This window comes from Lissotriton helveticus, chromosome 2_1, assembly GCF_964261635.1.
Source record: "Lissotriton helveticus chromosome 2_1, aLisHel1.1, whole genome shotgun sequence".
Classification (NCBI taxonomy): Eukaryota; Metazoa; Chordata; class Amphibia; order Caudata; family Salamandridae; genus Lissotriton; species Lissotriton helveticus.
Genome location: NC_136059.1, coordinates 8,385,305 through 8,405,899, shown reverse-complemented (window position 1 = coordinate 8,405,899; position 20,595 = coordinate 8,385,305). Strand labels below are relative to the sequence as shown.

General features: G+C 47.4%; 1 protein-coding gene and 1 long non-coding RNA gene across 2 annotated transcripts in view; one reads left to right on the top strand and one right to left on the bottom strand.

Moving 5' to 3' along the window:
- Positions 1–20,595, top strand: part of LOC144819176 (uncharacterized) — a 704,861-nt gene that overhangs the window by 333,147 nt on the left and 351,119 nt on the right. The gene's annotated exons all lie outside the window — the stretch shown is intronic.
- The window catches only part of LOC144820367 (uncharacterized), a 93,407-nt gene continuing 86,558 nt past the window's right edge, over positions 13,747–20,595 (bottom strand). The window contains exons 6-7 of the mRNA XM_078677926.1: positions 17,706–17,925; positions 13,747–14,028 (exon numbers count right to left, since the gene is read on the bottom strand). Of these exons, the coding sequence (XP_078534052.1) occupies positions 13,747–14,028; positions 17,706–17,925 (502 nt within the window). The remainder of the gene's footprint in view (positions 14,029–17,705; positions 17,926–20,595) is intronic.

Sequence of the window (20,595 nt, the reverse complement as noted above, 5' to 3'; positions counted from 1 at the left end):
GCAAAAATCTGGGGTGACCATAGGATTGCAGACCCTACTCTCCTACAATCAGCCCCAGAAGCTGCAGCGTCAACCTGATCGAGACTTGGGATAAAGGCTGAAAAATTGGAATCAGAGCCTGAATATCCCAGACCCGCTGTTCGGAAGGATAAACCCGAAACTGCGCCGAGTCGAGAACCGCTCCGATGAAGAGGAGCTTCTGAGAGGGACACAGGTGTGACTTCGGCACATTGATGGAAAACCCCAGCTGGTGCAAGAGGTCTGCCGTCGTCTGGAGGTGGCTGACGACTGTCTGGATCGAGCCCACCTTCAACAACCAGTCGTCGAGGTAGGGGAAGACTGAAACCCCTAACCTGCGCAGATGAGCTGCGACCACCGCCATCACCTTCGTGAACACCCGTGGGGCGCTGGTAAGGCCGAAGAGGAGCACGGTAAACAAAGTGCTCGTGGCCTACCGTGAACCGCAGGAAGCGACGGTGGCCCGCAGGACGGGGATGTGGAAATAAGCCTCCTGCAAGTCCAACGCTACCATCCAGTCTCCCGGGTACAGGGCAGCTAAGACCTGAGCCAGTGTCAGCATTTTGAACTTCTCTTTCCGGAGGAAGCCCTTTGACGTTCTGTAGGTCCAAGATAGGGCGCAGGCCCCGTTTGCCCTTCTTGGGTACCAGAAAGTAGTGGGAGTAGCAGCCACACCCTACTTCTGGCCCAGGTACGCGCTCGTTGGCCCCCTTGGCCAAGAGGGCCGTAACTTCCTCTTGCAGAAGCATCAAATGATCCCCCGACACACGGTGGTATCGCGGTGGCATGGCTGGAGGGGTCGTTTTGAAGGGGAGGGAGTAGCCCCTTCGTACCATTTGCAGCACTCACCTGTCCGAAGTGACATTGCGCCAGTGGGAGTGGTGATGGCGAACCCTGCCCCCCACTGGTGTCACATGGGCCTGGAAGCACGGACTAGGAGGGCTTAGAGGCGGATTCTGCGGGGGAAGGTGTGGACTGGCCTCGCCGTTGTCCCCGACCGCCTCTGCAGCGGTGTCCACGGCTGCTACTGCGTTGGACGTTAGTAGCCTGCGGTGCGTGGCTGGCGGCACGTGTGGGACACCCCTTCCTTGGCCACGAAAGGAGCGAAAGGTACCCGTTTGCTGGCGCGGGGCCGAGAGGCCCAAGGACTTGGCCGTAGCCCTGGAGTCCTTAAAGCGTTCCAGCGCATGGTCTGCCTTGTCGCCAAAGAGGCGATGGCCATCGAACGGCATGTCCATGAGTGTATTCTGGATATCTGCCGAAAAGTTGACCGACCTCAACCAGGCGTGGCGACGAATCGCCACCGTCGTTGCCATCGCTCTGCCCAGTGAGTCCGCGGTATCCAGTCCACACCGGATAGCGCACCGTGCTGCATCTTCTCTCCGCTAGGGCTCGGGCGAGTTTAGTCTGGACCTCCACCGGACACTGTGGCAGCAAGTCCGCGACCGTATCCCACACAGAGTGGGAGTAGCGGCCCAAGAGGCATGCGGTGTTAGCCGACCGCAGTCCCAAAATCAGGGAGGAGAATACCTTCTTACCGTATTGCTCATATCTCTTGGATTCCCGATCGGGCGGGGCCGTCGGGAATGCTGTCTGGGAGTTTGAGGCCTGGATGACCAGGTTCTGGGGGGTGGGGTGGGTGGACAGGAAGCAAGGGTCACCCGGAGCCGGGCGGTGGCGTCTGGCCACGTTCCTGTCTACAGGCGGACCTGTAGCAGGCCTGGACCAAGTGCCCAAAAGAACGTCCATCAAGGCCTCATTAAACGGCAGCAGAGGCTCCACAGAGCTTGACTGCGGTCTAAGGACCTCAGTGAGGAGGTTAGTCCTCACGGCCGCGACGGGGAGCTCAACGCCCAAGGCCTTGGCTGCCCTCGTCAGCACCACACTGTAAGCAGCTCCCTCCTCCGAAGCCACGGTAGGAGGAGAGACAAAGCCAGTGTCTGGAGAAGTGTCCAGCCCACTGGCGTCCCCAAGCTCACCTGTCCAGTCATGCTTGGACTGACACTCTCGTGTCAGAGGGTCCTCAGACCCCTCCCAATCCTCCTTGTCGCCCATCTCCTAATAAGCATCAGGGTTGTCAAAGGATGAGGCCGGTTCGTTGAAGTAAAAATCTCCAAGCGGCGTCGAAAGCTCCGGCGCCGGAACCGGATTGAGGGAGGCGTCGGGGACGGCGCCGCTCAGCGCCGGGAGCAACACCCTGGGGGCCGGCATCGGTGAGGTCGTCAAGTCGACCGGCGACGACCCGGATCCGGAACTGGATTCAGTGGGGCCCTGCGGCGCCGGGACCGAAGTCGCCGACGGCATCAGGGCCGAAGCACCCGACGGCGTCGGGGCCGAAGCACCTGACCTCTTAAGGCCCCCAGTCGGGTCCGCTGCACCCGAAGGCGGCGCTGAGCCCGACGGAGAAGAGAGCGACCTCATGGCCATGAAGAAACGCTCGATCTCCTCCGGCGTCGCGTGCTGCCCAGGGACCGGAGGGTATGAAGCAGGCTGCGACGCCTGCGACTCCCGCGCAGCCCCGTGGGCGGTGTTGCCCGAACTCCCTGGCTGCGTCGCGCGAGCGTCGGGAGGAGTCGGAAGAGCGATGACGTCTCTTCGACTTCTTGTGCTTACCTGAGGAGCCTGAAGACCGAGGACGACTCCCAGAGTCATGATGGCTCCGACACAGAGACCGGTCCCGTGACCTCCGTCCGGACTGAGACCGCGAACGGCACGGGGCTGACTGCCGAAGCTCGAGTCGCTTGCGGGACCGCTCCCGCCTAGCCTTAGACGTCAAAGCTCTACAGTCGGGGCAGGCCTTGTCGTCGTGGTCGAGGCCCAGGCAGTAAAGGCACCGGCGATGGGGGTCGGTGACCGACATCAGTCGGTCGCAGACGGCGCAGGGTTTGAACCCGGGCATCCCTACCGGCACCTTGGAGTCCTTAGACTTCGAATATTGATCAAAAAGATTGAAAAAGTTTAGTCAAAAATTGACTAAAGGGTACCACTTTTTCCGGATCGGCACCTGCTGGTGCGGAAAAAAGAAGAACTGATGTCAGCGCGTGAGGGCGGAGTCTAAGTACTCCTGCGACGTCATCCTGGCGCCGACGACGGACACGGAGCCGCAGACGACGCCGACCGACGCGCGAGGGTACTGCTACGCAAAAATTTCCGGATCCAGTCTGACGCCTGAGGATATTTTAAGGTAAGGAATTTAATACTAACCTGTTTCTTTCAGATAGACAACATCACTGGCTACCCGGTCTGTAACTTTCAGCCCACCTTCATGAAACCGGGCTTGATGCCATCTCAGGGTGCCCCTCCTCCCCCTGCCCTAGGTAAGAACACCCTCTAATCAATGCCAGATCACATAAAAATAAAACAGAGATTTCCGACTTCATTTTTTATCATGAGCCAGACTGGGTGTTCGTCACAGAGACCTGGGTTCAGGACTCCTTGGGTTCTGATCTGGTTGATGCCATTCCCCAGGGGTATACCTTCTCCCGACTTGATAGAAGGGGCAAGATTGTATGGGGCTTGGCCATTATTTATAAGTCTTCTTATATCTGCTTTATTGAGCCATTATCTCTTCCTACAGGCCCTTGTGAAGCATCATTTTGCTCTGTACAAGTGTTCCTGACTGAAACTTTTGCTGGAGTCTTGATTTATCGGCCACCGGGTCCTAGGTCCTCTTTTATCATGGAGTTTGCTAACTTCATAGAACCTCCTTTGGGAAACAAAACCTTACCCAGTTGTAAACAAACTTTATTTGATTTAAAATAGATCATAAAAGCATGTGATGCATAATAACATCATAAAAGATACTTAAATACCTTTGCAGAGAAAGTGACAGAAGTCTTCACATTTAATATAAAAAATGTGTTCAATACAATAAAAGCAGTCATGTGTTATGTCAGTGTATACAATAAAATGCCAATGGGGTGCTATAAATGTATGATAAAGTGTTCTTACAGTGCAAAATGTGAAGCATTTAATATGCTTGGAGCTCGCTACCTTGGTCATGTGAGCTAGAGAACCAATTGTTCCCGGTATAAAGTGGGCTCTAGTGGACCAATATGTGATGATAACTGACAATTATTTACCCACCAGCTTCTGTACTCTGACAGACGAGAACATATACTTATAAACAGTGAAGCAGACCATGTCTGTTTGTAATAGCTGTAAGTATAGCAGAGCAGGTCTACATTGCTTTATCTTCAAAGACCTCAGCAAGGGGACGAACAATGCCTTCCTATTCATTGTATAAAGCCCACAAATGAAGAAAAAATGCAGTTGTGATTGAACAGAGACTGAGTCACAGGGACAGGCTATGAGGTCCTGTTCACATCTAGCTGTAGACGTTTAGGCTACTAATAGATTTGCCAAGCCAAGGCAGAATATAACCATGTAGTATCGGTGAGAGCTCGGAGTGGTAAGCCGCTATGGTTCCATAGTTCTGATATGCTGTGACTGACCGTTTGTTGAAGTCCTCATCCTTTCTTTTCTTCGTCATATGGCCATACCATTATCTCTTGACCAGAGCTTTCATTTGCCTAGAGATACATAAGGGGTTGTTAAAAAGGTTTGTGCCTCCCTATATTAGTCGGATGAGTCTTGACATATTCCAGCCAGTCCATGCTGCTTGCCTTGTCTAATTTCATGCATTCAATGATTACCTTCTTGGTCAAGACAGCTTTTGGGCAATTCCAAACTGAGATCCACAACATTAATGGAGCTAGCAAAACTAGATGTCCTACATGAAGGCTCAACTTGTCGTGACAGATAAATGCTGGTACAGACCTAGGTAGGCCTAAGAGTATACATACAAATTTATTTTCAACAACCTGCAGTGAAGGGGGCTTGTGTGTTCCCCATATCTCAGCTCCGTAGGTGGCTGCTGTAAGGCATCTTGCCTTATATATGTTAAGTGGTACAAAAGGGGGTGGTAAAAAGGGGGTGGTGATGGACGGAGCATCTGAACCAATAAAACACTCACACCCAGTCAAAAGATCTGGGTTTAATCCATCACCGTTCTTTAGCCCACTCTGCCACCCCAGTTCAGACATGGCTATATGCAAATCAGTCTGACCCTGTGCCTCATGGGAACAGTCCAGCCCGAACTGCCAAGCCATGCCTTCCCTGGACCGGAAACAAGCTTCCGAGTACCGGTTTCTGGCATTGCAGCCTTCTTCAGCCCGGCTTGCTTGAATCCAGTGGCAAAGTGAGCAAGGGACTCACGTCTGAGCATACCCAGCCAACTTATGGCGAACAAAGTGGTACAAAAGGGAGTGGTGATGGACGGTGCATCTGAACCAATCAAACACTCACACCCAGTCAAAAGATCTGGGTTTAATCCATCACCGTTCTTTAGCCCACTCTGCCACCCCAGTTCAGACATGGCCATATGCAAATCAGTCTGACCCTGTGCCCCATGCTCCGTCCATCACCACCTCCTTTTGTACCGCTTTGTTCGCCATAAGTTGGCAGGGTATGCTCAGACGTGAGTCCCTTGCTCACTTTGCCACTGGATTCAAGCAAGCCGGGCTGAAGACGGCTGTAATGCCAGAAACCGGTCGTAGAGTTCCGCAGGGCTCATCTTCGACCTCCAACTGACTGGGAACAAAACTGTGGTTCTGGTTTTTGGCAGCCAACAATCTATTTGGACCTATTCATGGTGGCCAGGAATGCTTGGGCAATGTCCCAGTCCCGTTGATTCGGCAAAGAATCTTGTTGTCCTTGTTGAAAACAATCTGTCTTTTAATCTTCAGGTCAATAAGACAGTATCGTCCTGTTTTTGGGTTATTAAGACCCTTAGGAAGATATTTCCGTTTCTCTCACTCCCGGAGTGTACACAAGCAGCTGTGGCACTAAATATGTCCAGGATAGATTATTGGAGTGCACTCTTTTGTAACGCTCTCTACCTGGACGTTAACAAGACATCCATCGATACGTTGCAGCTTGTCCAGAATGCTGCAGCAAGACTCGTTTTGGATCTTCCGAAATATCATTCGATCTCTGCTGCTATTCGGAAACTGCAATGGCTCTCAGCTGATAAATAAATTGTATTTATGGCCTTATGCATTATTCACTAGGCACTTCATAATTTGGGCGTGGAGGGAATTAAAGAGTTTTTCTAACACTATGTTTCCACTAGAGAGCTGTGCTCTGCCAATAAAAAATGGCTGTTTATTCCTATGTTTGGGAAGACAAGATGAGGAGGAAGAGCCTTTGCTGTGGCGGCTTCCAAGCTTTGGAACACTCTCTCACAATCCATCTTGCGTCTGGAAGCCCACCTTACGTTCCGTAAGGCCTTCAAGACCAGGCTTTTTGCCTTTTAATTGCCTCTCCGGTAGAGTTACTGCTTCAGCACCTTGGCGTCCTGGGGCAATTGTTTACGCTTTCTAAGTTGCTCAATCAATCAATCCAGGTATCTGCATCACCTGGAGAAATATGTTTACAATCTAATGGTTCCATGTATCTAGGTAATAGTGTTTGCAAGGTGAATTTTCAATGGCTTGTGTCTCTTATACTCATTGTGCCCTCCCATTCGATGAAGGCATATATTTTATATGTGGTTCTAAAGCTTCCCCATGGCTGCCACCAGGGTGAGGGGGATCCTGCTCTTTGGGATTGGTTCTTCCTCACATTCGGGCCATTCCCTCTGACCCTGGATTTGCTAAATTAAAAGCTTTTCTTGGTCGTCACAAAAAGGATAGCTCAAATATGTTCTCAATAGATGAAACAGATACTGCTGGACAACAGGCTTATGACTTTGTATTAGGAATATTACCTATACTTGGGATAGCTATGAATTCCTGTTGTATTAGGAGATTGGGACGGGTATTGGAGGCTACAATAAACGAAACTATGTCTGACTTAGATAATATAGCCGTAGAAACGACTGCTATGTGTTCTGTGGTTTTCAAAACTGCATGTTCCTGGATATGCTACTTGCAGAACGTGGAGGAGTAAGTAGGGTCTTGCACACCGAATGCTGCTTTTATATACCGTACAATTCCAAAAATATACACAGGCTATTGAGAACATGCATTGAATAGCACAGCAGGCACATGTGCCTGCCAATTAACATATTTCCTCCCTTTGGGATCATACTACCTCATTTTTCACTAGCGGGGGTCGGGAATTATTGATGATAGTGGTTGTAATAGGGAGTATGGTATTAGGACGTTGTCTGTGTGTTCAATGCTTGCCAATGTGCTGTGGTATGCTGGTAACAATTTTCCACCCTTCTCCAACCGTATGCCTCAGACAAATCCAGCAATGGTTCAACAAAAGGATGTATTTATGTTAATGCAAATAGATGAAAGATTATTCTCCAACGAAACATTTTGAACAATGCAACTGAGTGCACACCGATGTTTTGTGTTGGATGATACTGTAATGTTCAGAACTAAAGTTTTAAGGGTCAATTGTGAAAAACGTTATTTTTCTCTATAAATTTGAACATCAGTTCTTCCATTTTGTATTCCGCGAGATGTTGAATCACCAACTTTGGTGCCTCTTCTATTTGCTACAAGTCCGCACATACAGACTTATTTAGAGCATGTTGTTTACACACCTGGTGTTGGACTACCTGCACTTTGTCCATATAGGGCTTATCTATGTCCACTCATAATGTTTACACTTGATGGCTGATTGTCTGTCAATGTGTTAGAAGGGACAAGCTATGCCCACTTGCAATGTTTATACTTGTTTGTTTATTGTCTGTGAAGTACAAGCCTTATGCTTGTCACCAAATCTGGGATTATTCCTTCAGTAAATATTTTGTACATCCTCAGCCCGTGCCACATGTATAAATAACTTTTCAGATCTTTGTACAATGTCCACTCTTGTCATAGCCAGCCTAGTGCTGTGATTATGTGCACCTGCGTGTCAATATTAAATACAAGTTATTTTGGCAGACTTCCGACTAGTGCCCTATTTTGTAAGGCAGGAAGAAAAGAGGTATATCTTTCAGATTTGGTGACCACAAAGAGGGCCTCACCAAGAGACATCCAACAGGTTTCTATTTCCTATTAAGCTGAAGAGGATTTAGGGCCAGATGTATCAAGCGTTTTCCCGTTCGCAAATGGGCCGATTCACCGAATCGGCCCATTTGTGAACTGGGGAAAGCCTTTACGGATGTATCATCCCAAAAGGCAATTGCAAAATACGGAATCGCAAAATTTGTGATTACCTATTTTGCGAATGCATTTAGAGAAACACACTTTGCTACTCTCTAAATGCAATTGAAGGAAGCGCTTTTTAAATTGTGATTTTTTTTAAGGAATCTCAATTTACCACCAACTTCAAGTTGGTGGTAAATTGCAAATCCTTAGAAAAATGCACAAATATGCATTTTTCTTAGAGCCATGGGGCGCACATACATGCCCTCAGGGCATGTATAAGTTCCACATGTGCACACATGCTTATTTCAGGGGTGCAACAGGGTGTCCTTTTGGCACCCTTGCAAATGCATGCACAATCTGCGAGTACCTATTGGGTAGTCGCAAATTGTGCATGCAATTCCCATTCATTCCTATTAATTTGAAAGCCATTGCTTATTTGCAACTTGCAATTTGCGACTCGCAATTAAGGAATCAGTAGGAATCGCAAAATATTTCCAGATCCTACATACATTGTGTTTTGTGAGTCTATAATAGTGAATTGGTAAAATTCGCTATTATAGACTCACGAATACATCTGGCCCTTAACCCCTAACACCGCAGTGCCTCTGTATAATGTCACTAGGGGCTCTGGGCACACATAACACTACTCGGGAGACCCATTAAATAAGTATCTGACCTAGAACGTTGGTGGTACCATATTGTACTCTTCCTAAGGATTAAGTAGGACTGTGCATCTGGAAAACATAAGCTCCAGAATATGAGGCCAGAGTCCATCCATATTGTCAGAGTATGTTGCCTCAATTTTTGGCTAGCTCACATTACTCCATCAAGACCCTTAACCATGACAGGGTGGTACATGGTATCTGCAACCTCAGTAGAGTCCCCAAGGAAATCGTGGAATCAAATCTACACTTTCGTTCATTACGCTGGCATACCCAGAGCAAGACACAAGAAATGTACTCATTGGTTTTCAAATATTTATTGAAGCAATTGTATTCTTGAGTAATAAACATGAGCTGCAAGGAACAAAGCATTGTTACCAGCATTACAAGAATGGTGAAAAAAAGAAACAATTCATCCATTGTGACAATATTGCTTGAATATATGATTAAATGATAATGCATATATGAATGTATGAATACTCCTGCCCTAAACCTAACTACTCTATCGAAAGCATAGTGAGAGTACCCTTTGCCTGATCTCTTGGGACAACCAAACTCCCCACACCTCTGTATGATGTATCGGGCGCCGTCAGCAGGATAGAGATTAGAGTCAGCAGGGCTGCGCCTCAGTGAAGCGTCCAGGATAATCCATAGAAGCGCTCCTCTGGCACATATAGTTCAGAGGTGGTTTATATAATAAAACCCCTGTTGCAATTGCACTGGGTCATAGGTGCACCTCTGATGTGTTTGTTTGTCTTTGTGACTCAGAGAATCTCTCCAGCCGGACAACTAAAAACAAGAGCATTGTGCTCAATGTCCCTAGTCTTGGAAGGAGTGTACGAGGCAACCTGATAATGCGCCTGCTAGGAAACGCGCTGCCTGACGAACCATTTCTAAGTAAGCTATCATGTACGGGCAGAGCAGGTTAAAGGTTTCCATTTGAAAAAAATGTCAAGTTTAAATGTGTAACAAAAACTGCGATTTTCTGCTCAGACCCTTTTAAACCCCCCAACAAAGGATAATAAAAACATCTAGAAAAATCGACAAAATCAGTATTTTGTCATAGTAAAAATTCCAACAAATAGCAAATACACAGATAAATCACTTCAAAAGCATTGTAGCATTTTCTCAGCCATTCCTCAATCTGTACTGGAGCAACCAGAAACAGAATTGGCGTAAAAAGGTTCAGTGAAATGTGGCAGCTTGTGGGATGTGACCATCGCAGTGTTTCTCCTGTATGTCCGTGGGTTGATTAGCAGCAAACCTTATGCAGTATATAACCCAAACCTTTTTAAGGCATGATATAAGGTATCAAAGAGGTTGTGAGAAAATATTATTTAGAGTTCATTATCTACTCAAGTCCAAAGAGCATCTCTACAGTAACTCTTAGTGGCGACACGTGCTTAGTGGTAACCAGTTTCTTCTTCACTGCAACGTAAGAGTCAACTGCTTCACAGATATATTAAAGGCTTTGCTTCACTTGTCAGTAAAGTAAGTAATACCTGACCGAGTATGCAAGAAAGAATCATTGTATTAAAGGTGTTTACAGCATTCCCTCAAATCGGAGATTGATCCAGTAGCTGTGGGGTACATGACCCAAAGGTACACGCAAACCTTTTCCCTGAAGCCCAAGGTTTGGTCTGTGGTGTGACCGAGGACTGCAGAGATGCGAGCAGGGTGGTGGCCCAAGGGGTGGAGGAGAGTGGGGGTGTAAGGTGGGTGTAGAGGAAGCGCAGCATGTACATCTAGGGGCTGAATTGAATAACAATGTGGAACCAGAAAACTGGGATCAATCAATCCAAACTTTCCCACTAGACCGAATGGTGTGATCCTGGGCAATTGTTTTATTTCACTTTCACTTCTTTTTCTTCATTCTCACATATAAGAGGACCTCAGAATGCATGACTTCAGGATGTGCACTATAAAACCTCCTCCTGCGTTTGCTTTAATAAAAAAATTATTGTTCATTTGCAAGAGCAAACCCGGACCCCAAGCGGTGCACAGAACAATTGACTTGCCTCTGAGTTCACTATAGGCATTGTTGTCAGAGCTGGGGGAAGCAAGAATGATTCAAAAAAATACTTCAGAATCTACTGATATAACCTGACTTACTGAAGTGAGACTGTTCTGAATGTTAACGAATTACACTTTTAAAAATTTGAAGAAACTATAATATTTTACACGTTTGCTGCAAGATGCTTTAGGAAATGAAGGTGTTGCTACACTTGTAGTTGAGGACTCCCTTGCTTCTTCCTTTTTTAACTTCAATTAACCTTTAAATAAATGCCTGACCGTTTCTTTAACATCTTTTTAAAGTTGGTGCCGAGTCCAGTAAACAGCAGCCCAGTGCTGCTGGTGTCGAAGGGGCCACGTGTAAAGGTCAGGAGGGCCGCATTCATGACCCTTGCCAAGTTCAGATCTCTAAAGAAGATCTCTTAACCACTAGTGTATCCTAGCACATGTTAAGAAGCCTAGAATACAATAATGACTTTGAGAGAAATCAAGGTGGCGAGTCACGAATACACAGACATTCCTCTCGTAATAAGACGCCCGTCGGTTTTTAAAGGCCGTTGGGGACAAAAAAGCTTGGCTTGTGTGACTTTTGTCGAAATGCTTGCTCTCCACGCAGCTGCGATCATTTTTGTATTCATCCAGCAGCTTATAAAAGTGTCTTAGATATCTAGATAGGTGCCCCTCCCTGCGCAAAAACAATCCTGCCTGCAATGCACTCCTGGCTACATTGAGCGCACCATTGTGGGAACAAAGCAGGAACGCGCCATGCCTTGTCAGATAAGACGCTTTCCGGCCCTCTCCCTTTCACACAGCACCGCAAGTTGTCTTGCTGTGTTGCATTGAGTGCAAAAACAATAAATTGGGTCCCAAGCCAGGTCTGCAGGCGATAATACTCTGTGTGGCAGTGGGTAAAAAAGTATCTGTGGATTTTATAAAGTGTGTAGCAGAACGCAAGGGACGATTTTGTGCACGTATAAACATATTTAACCAGTTAACAGAGAGAGTTTCAATCCCAGCACATATGTTTACTACACCACACATTCAAATCCTTTAAGTGCATCAACTATAGGGGTCATATTTACGAGGATTTAATGCCCCCAGAACGTCACCTCATCCGACGTTCTGGTGGCGTTAACTCCTTCGCCGTATTTACTTAGCGTGGAAGGGGCGTGCAGTGGATGTTGCAGTGGGCGTTCTCCGCAACACCCATTGCTTTTTGATGCTGCCCCATATTTACAAGGTATGGGGCCTCGCCAAAAATGCCACCAGGGAATACACGGTCTTAAGCAGGTGATAGGAGGAGAAATGTTTTGTTTCTCCTCGTATTTTGCTCTTTGCACCCGTGCTGCATTGTGCAGCACAGATAGAAAGAGCTAATCGCCTGTAAACATTGTTTATGGACAGGAGAGTGTCCCTTCCTCCATATAAACAGTCACACCTGCAGCGCAGGTGCGCTAGCAAAATGGTGCTAGGCGGCCTGCGCTGGCGCTAGGAGCTTTTTTGGTGCCAGCGCAACGGGTAACGCAGGGGGGTGTTGCATTCTTGTAAATACGGCGTCCCTGTGTTTTGAAGCTGTTGGAATGTGGCGTTACCAATTTTGCCATAATGCCGGACTCCACCAGATTCTTGTAAATATGCCCCATGGTGTGTTAAGGTACATAAAGGCCAGTGACGCTTTACATTAGCAGACATATAGAAAAGTGTGCTTACTTCTGATGCCCTTGTCCTGTGTGCAGAAAGTCACTTAAACAATTTTTGACACCCTTATCGAGTATACAGGGTAAGCCTTACCAAGGTAAATTTCAGTTTCACTAGTGTAGGTGTTTGTAAGTGTGGCTCCATCTAAAATCATCTATGCACTGGACGTTGTAGGTGTAAGTTACCTGGTTCTTTAGACCAATCAACCCTTGGGGTCGTAATTCAGCGAGACGTGGAGCTCTGAACTTGTTCTGGACGCAGACTTGAATATCTTCATATTTCTTGCAAAATACCAGCTCTTCCTTAGTACTGGTACTTCACGCCAGGAGCTTAGTTCATGCGCTTCAGGGCATCAGTGTCAGACGTCATTTACCGTCATTCGTGGTCAGTTCACGCTCAGCCCCACAAATGGGCCCTGTGGGATCCCACAATACACAACTACACAAACACCTAACATAAAAGAATGATAAAACAGAGACCATACTGTGTCCATGTGGAGGGGACGATGATGTGTGATGTCACCTGTGATGTTATCAATGTCATTTCAGATGGCTTCTGTCACCTCATATGTGAGGTCGATAATCCATATCATTGTATTCTCTGACGGATTAGTAAAGTACAGAATAGATGTATTTATGTGGCACAACACACATAAATGCTGTCCTCACGTACAGAGTAAGTCACCGCAAACAGACTTGTTATCACTTTATACATTTTGAGGTGGTGCATTTGCAACACTGTAGTGCGCTCTATGAATCTGAACTTACACGCCTTCCTCCTTCTAACGAATGAGTGTCAGTCTCTGATTTAGACATATACCTGACAATCTTCAACAAACGTGCAAACCTACGACCATTACGCCCACGCGGGAGCCGTAGTGAGTAGATGAGGGATGAGTGTGAGGAGGCAAGGTCAGAGGAGTGAGGAAGGGACAGTGGCAGGGAGGGAATGAATAGACAATGCAGAACGTTTCTGCAGTCGGAGACTGGTGTCTGTTTGTATTACATTTGTGACTCAATTTAGCAATCGCGATACAGAGAAATGGAGCGCCTTAACGAGTGAAGGGTTTTACAGTAGATCAGGGTGCAGTTGTGCAAACTCATCAGGGGTGGCCAACAAACAGATGCAGATACTGTGGCAAGGTGTTGCTTTAAGAGATGGGTTTCAGCTCCTTGAAAAAAACACTTTGGAGGAATTCTGTTGGGTCTCAACTTGGGTAGCGTTTGAGACCTTTGGTGCATAGCAGCCTACCAACTGTCATGTCTTTCTCTTCTTCCTGTACTTTGTGATTCCAAGACTGTCTCTTCTGCAAGCCCTGCTGGAGGTCTTACTCCGACATGCCAGGATGAGGGCCTTGTACGCGGCGCGAAGACTTCGGATGAGGTAGACTCCTGTAAGGAGGCGCTATCTTCCACTGTGCCCAGCAAGTCCTTTCCCTGGATTGTGTACTTCCCAGGGGTGGTGTAGAGCTTCTCAAACTTTATCTCCCTCCTCACAAGGGGCACATAGCGGTCCAGGTTCTCCAAGACCTGCCAGAAGATAGAATAGAACAGATAAGAGGCAAACAACAGGTGAAACAGTGAGGTAACAATGCACGCTTATTCATGAAAGACAGGAGATCAGCTGAAGGACAGCAGCATCATAGAGGCATGAGCATGGCTCCCCTGGGGTCCACCATGCTGATACCTACAGATTCTAGGAAACGGGAAAAGAATGCGTAAGTACAGGGGTGCCACGACAACAGAAGGAACAGGAGACAGATCAGAGCCGCGCCTCCACTAAAGGCCAAGCCCCGGCAGGTCAAGAGCTGAGACCACGTGGGACAGAAGACACAGACATGCACCACTGGCACGAGACTGACGAGTTCTTTTTTAAAATTTTTAAATTTTTATTTTTGTCCTCATATTCCACCAGGTTCCAAATATGACAGGCTGTTCGTGTACCATATGCTGTCTCAGTACAAGACTGGCAAGGGTTATAAACTGTTCCTATTTCGCGACCCTTCAGCATAATAAAAGTACCTTAAGCCTGCAATTGAAAGCCATGTGCTTGTGGATGTTACTGCCAAAAAAGAACGAAACCAGGAAAGTAGGACCCAGTATAGCGGAGGGAGGTGAGACTGACGAGTTCTTGCACGTGTCAGCCCAAGCCTTTGTCATTATTAAATAGTAATAATAAGATAATACTAATACCTGTGTTTATAGCTCAAGGTTCATACCACACTTCAAAACATTGTATTTATTGCTTGGAGTTCATACTGTTAGGGGTTCACCTCCAGCTCAGCCAACCATCTAGTTCGTAGCCGGAGGTGTAACCCAAAATGTGTAGAACTCAAACTAGCATGCACCACAGGTGTGCTGTGACAATGTCGTACCTTACATATCCACCTTACAATGATCACACACAAGCGTGAGCTTGCAGACATCTTCATTAAGGTCTTAGGAACAAATGATATATATTGAAAGAATGGTGCAGTCAGGAGCTCTGCTTCATCACACGATGCTGTTCTGAACTGGAAAGTTCAAATAACTTCCAAAACTCTCAATGACCCCTCTCCATGCAAACTAACACTTATAGTAAAAAAGAAGCTGAAATCATGCTGAGGCGATGAGAATCTGAGTGAACGTGAGACTATCCAAGCACACCATTGTCAGACCCTATGAGAGACGCAACAGGGCAGGCAGTGGCTACTGAGCGACACCATGGGGGGAGATGTCATGTGCCTCTGGTGTCTGGGGGTCCTGGAGTCCTGGTGTCCTGGGTCCATCCTTTAATGGCTCTGCCCACTGGGCAAAGTACAAACCTACAGTTCTTGCCTCCCAGGGCAGTGAGGGCTTCCTAGGGAGGTGGTGTGGTGTCAAAAGCTCAGAACAGTTAACCCACATAATGTATATTCCAAGCCAGTGCTTGAATATGAATTAAAAGTAACTACTTATTTAAACATCATAACAAAATCTACATACTGGAATAGGAGCAATCAAACACAGGGCTGAAATCCTGTTTGCGATCTGCCTTCTGTGCGACACACTTTGGTGCCCTGCCCACACCGACAGAGTTCAAAAGCATCTATGTAAGAAATTGGCGTATTATTAGTGGTAGGTGACTGCCTACATCAAACCAAACAGTGGGTAACTGTTCCAGAGTGGGCACAATAGTTGTCCACAGAGAGAGAAAATGGGAAGGAAAAGACTGTGGGGCATATTAGCAAGGGCCAGATCGCCGATTTAGCTGCACTTTTGCCGCTAAAGCGCGGTATTTTTATTGCCCTATTAGCAAGCTGTCTCTAACATCAGTTAGCGACAGCATTTAGGCAATAGCGACCGGTTTGGTTCCCGCTTTGCCTGTCAGCGATATTAATCGCTAATGACATGCACAGTGGGCGTACCCGACCTGTTAACGACTGAAAGCAGTCGCTAACACAGCTATCGCCTATTAGCAAGGCAGGCGAAGCGATTAAAAAATCGCGCTAAGCGCGATTATCGCTATAATCAAACGCCTGCTAAAAACATGACTTAACTGTTTATCCAACGGGAGGTGGATTCTCAGGTTAAGTCCCCATTGGCGTTAATGCATGAATATCGCTGGATTTCCAGCGATATTCACACATTTCGCCACTATCGCTGGATATTTTAGCACAATGGAGAAAAACGTTGCTAATATCAGATTTTTTCAACTAAAATATCCAGCGATAAGCAGCGATAAAAAAAATGCGCTACGGGCATACTCTACACAAACTCCTCATTCAGAGGTCACCACTGCACTCTGGATACACTCCTCACACAGGTGTTCATGCGCTCCACAAACTCCTCATAGAGAGGTCACCACTGCACTCTGGATACACTCCACACAAAGGTGTACACGCACTCCACAAACTCCTCATAGAGAGGTCACCACTGCACTCTGGATACACTCCTCACACTGGTGTTCACACGCTCCACGAACTCCTCATATAGAGTTCACCACTGCACTCTGGATACACTCCTCACACAGGTGTTCATGCGCTCCACAAACTCCTCATAGAGAGGTCACCACTGCACTCTGGATACACTCCACACAAAGGTGTACACGCACTCCACAAACTCCTCATAGAGAGGTCACCACTGCACTCTGGATACACTCCTCACACTGGTGTTCACACGCTCCACGAACTCCTCATATAGAGTTCACCACTGCACTCTGGATACACTCCTCACACAGGTGTTCACGCACTCCACAAACTCCTCATATAGAGTTCACCACTGCACTCTGGATACACTCCACACAAAGGTGTACACGCACTCCACAAACTCCTCATAGAGAGGTCACCACTGCACTCTGGATACACTCCTCACACTGGTGTTCACACGCTCCACGAACTCCTCATATAGAGTTCACCACTGCACTCTGGATACACTCCTCACACAGGTGTTCACGCGCTCCACAGACTCCTCATAGAGAGGTCAACACTGCACTCCACAAACTTCTGACAGAGGGACCAATACTGTGTTCCACTCATAGCTTAGAGGGTCACTGCTGCACCGCGGACACCTTTCCTGCAAGATTCTGCTTTGACTGCTGCACTCCACTAACTTGTCACAGAAGTGTTCATGCGCTTCACGTACTCCTCACAGACAAGTCCCCACCACACTTCAGGACCTCCTCACATTACAGTCTTAACGCTGTCCCCTACATGGGCATCATGCAATACAGTCCATGCTGCACACAGAATGGTCATGCCGACAATCTGTAGATGGTTGAAACAAGCTCTTACTTTACTATCTTTGCAGTAATTCTCAACTTTTGGTACCAGTGACATTGCTCCATTTCCGGGAGGTCATTGAACACAATGACCCTTCTACTGCTCAGTACTTATTAGTGTTCACTACCCCACTCATCCTATATGACATACCTTATTCCACATTGGTGATCCCTGAGTAAAAGACACATTTATAAACAAACATCAGAAGAGAAGGCAGTGAGAAGTGTAGGGGGAGGATATCTCACTCACCGAGGCAAGAGAGGAAGGGATGTGGAGAAGAATAGGGCGCACCAGAAGCTAGCACCCACTCTTCCTAAAGAAGGTGTGTTATTGAAATGAGAGGGGTATCATTGATGCAGGAGGCTCTCATCACAATCACTACTGCTCAGGAGCCATTGTGCTATAAGCCCAGTCTGGCTCAAGTCAAGTGGAGTCACAGCCTGGGCGCCACTTACAAACCCACATTACCTCCTTGTGAACCTTCATCTTGAGCTCCACTGCCGCCATGTTTATTCTGTCTTCTGTCTCCAGCCCTTTGGCCATTGCCAGAGAATGGAACAGCGAATTCTTGGCATCGACCTGTGCAGGAACTGTAGAGCCATCAGGTGCCACCAAGGTAAAGTGCCCGCTGTATGGACTTTCTTTTCCCTTCACTCGATTGACGACTTTACCAATCAAATTCTGCCCACTGAAGAAGAAAAATATGATTAGACTATTTCTACATTAGCAAACAGTTTCACATCATGATAAGCTAATTTGGGGTCTCCGTGGGAATCAACAAACAGATCCATTTCATCCAAACTGAGGATCTAACCAGGGACGGTTCTAGGATGTTTCAGGGCCTCTGGAAGCATGCGAATGTGTGAGGCCCGCTAATTTGCAATCAACCTGAGACATTCAGGGCTGTCTGCTTCTCAGTAGATGCCCCTACTTCTGAAGCAATTTACAACAAGGGGTGGTGATGGACAGAGTCTCTGAATTAAGCAGAAAACTCTCACCCAGTCAAGAGATCAGGGCTAGATCCAACACCGTTTTTTAGCTCACTGCATCATCCCAGTTTCAGAACCTGGCTGTATGCAAATTAGTCTGTTCCTGTCCCAGTGCATGATGGGAACAGGGCAAACCAAACTACAAAGCCAATTCTTACACTGGAAAGGAAACAAGCTACCTACTTCTGAAGCTGCATTGTGCAGACCCTCCCTCTCAGCCACCTACAAGACTCTTACGGCTCATAATCAACCGAAGGTGTGAGAGTTGCTTATTACCCATAGAGGGTTAATACTTGTGGGGAGCTAAACTGCAATAGCTATCCCGGGATACCTCTGTGTGGGCAGCCCGACAGGATGTCTCATTGCAAAAAAACCTGCAGATGGTGTCTCCTTGCAACTGGGACCACAGGAGATGCCCCCCATCCCCTAGGCCTCACCTCGCTACACCATAGCAGTGAAACCCAAGGAAGAGGGCCCCTCTCATGTGTCCAGTTGCAATGAGACACCTTTCTTTCAATTGGAAAGGCGGGCCACGAGAGAACCAGTGTACCTGTGCTGCGGTAGCCTGGAAGTGTCGCACTGGTGGGGGCCCCAAGCTGGTGTACCGAGTGCGGGCTCTAGCCAGCTACCCACAATGCCCTGCTTAGCATCAGCCCTGGATCTAATGATGACAAACTATTTATGTATGCTCAACATGTTCTACGTCATCACTAAGTAACACATTTCAGGTGCACTGCTTGAACATATAGGTAATTTTTGTAGTGTTGTGTAAATAAAGAATGACAGAACTCTTTTGGTTCTCGTTGGACAACGTAGACCTGTGACGTAGGCGTTGGAGGGTAATAAAGTGAATGCAGGTTTAGAATGCTTACACCCTGAAGAATAAAGACATGTATAACTACTCTCCAGGTAATGTCGTCATTGGTCAGTGCCCAGACTGGGAAGGACACTACAACTGGTGACGAGTAGGGGATAAGTAACCTGCAAATCGACAGTGCTCTCCCAGAGAGTTTGCAGTGGTAAATCAAACCGCTCATGTGTGCCACGTGTGCCGCAGTCGAAGTGCAGAATCGAGGCTGACACCTGTGAAGTCTCAGAGCAGCGCCAGCCTGTGCAAAGTTTTCAGGGACAAAGAATCATAAAGTCATTTGGAGTGATAGCACTAAAGGTGGATGCAAACATGTTTTGAAATGCAGGTGATGGTTTTAATCTAGTGCGAGTTATGCTGTAATCTGAAGCAGAGGTCAATCAGGTGGTTACAAGGAGACATTTAAGCACAAAGGCAGCTGAATGTCATAACATCGTCTGCTTATCAAAGCATTTGAATATGAAAAGGCGTGTCTATTTACCAAAGCGATTAAAGAGAAACATCATACCATGGCATGCTGTGAAACAGCCTCAGAGTAAGGGTTGGGGGTTGTTATTGACAGGGACGGGACAATAACCAAAGAGCTACCATGGAGCGTAAGGGCGAGGTCCAAGGTTCTCAATCTATCAAGGTTGATCCTGATGCCAGCAAGTCGCAAGGAGCTAGAGATGGTTTGCATTAACCAGTCTGCCAAGAAGTATTAGAACAACCACTACTGTCCACCAATAGATATAACGTTACATGTGTATTTGTAAAGCGCACGTTCATCCCTAACGGAGTATCGTGGCGCTGAATAACAGATGTTTATTGTTACCCAACGGTACTCATTTTATCAATCTCAGATGGATGAAAGGCTGAGTGGACCCACCGGTATTTGAACCTGTGACCACGAGGTCAAACACAGGCCACTGCAGTGAATGCATTAGTCCACTGAGCCACCAGACCCGGTTATATATTGCTGCTGCATTCTTAAAACCACCATTATCACAATCAATCACATTTATAAAGCGTGCTACTCACCCGCTAGGATCCCAAGGCGCTGGGGGGGGGGGGGGGGGGCTGCTACTGCTCGAAGAGCCAGGTCTTGAGTTGCTTCCTGAAGGAGAGATGGTCCTGGGTCAGCCGTAGGTGGGTGGGGAGGGAGTTCCATGTCTTGGCCGCCAGGTAGGAGAAAGATCTTCCTCCGGTGGTGGTTCTGCGAATACGTGGGACGGTGGCGAGGGCGAAGCTGGCGGAGCAGAGCCGGCGGGTGGGCGTGTAGAACGTGAGGCGGTTGTTGAGATATTTGGGGCCCATGTCGTGAAGAGCCTTGTGTGCGTGGGTGAGGAGCCTGAACTTGATCCTCTTGCTGACAGGGAGCCAGTGCAGGTCTTTCAGGTGGGCGGAGATGTGGCTGTGACGGGGGATGTCTAGGATGAGTCGTGCCGAAGCGTTCTGTATGCGTTGCAGTCTTTTTTGTAGTATGGCTGTGGTTCCAGCGTAGAGGGCGTTCCCGTAGTCC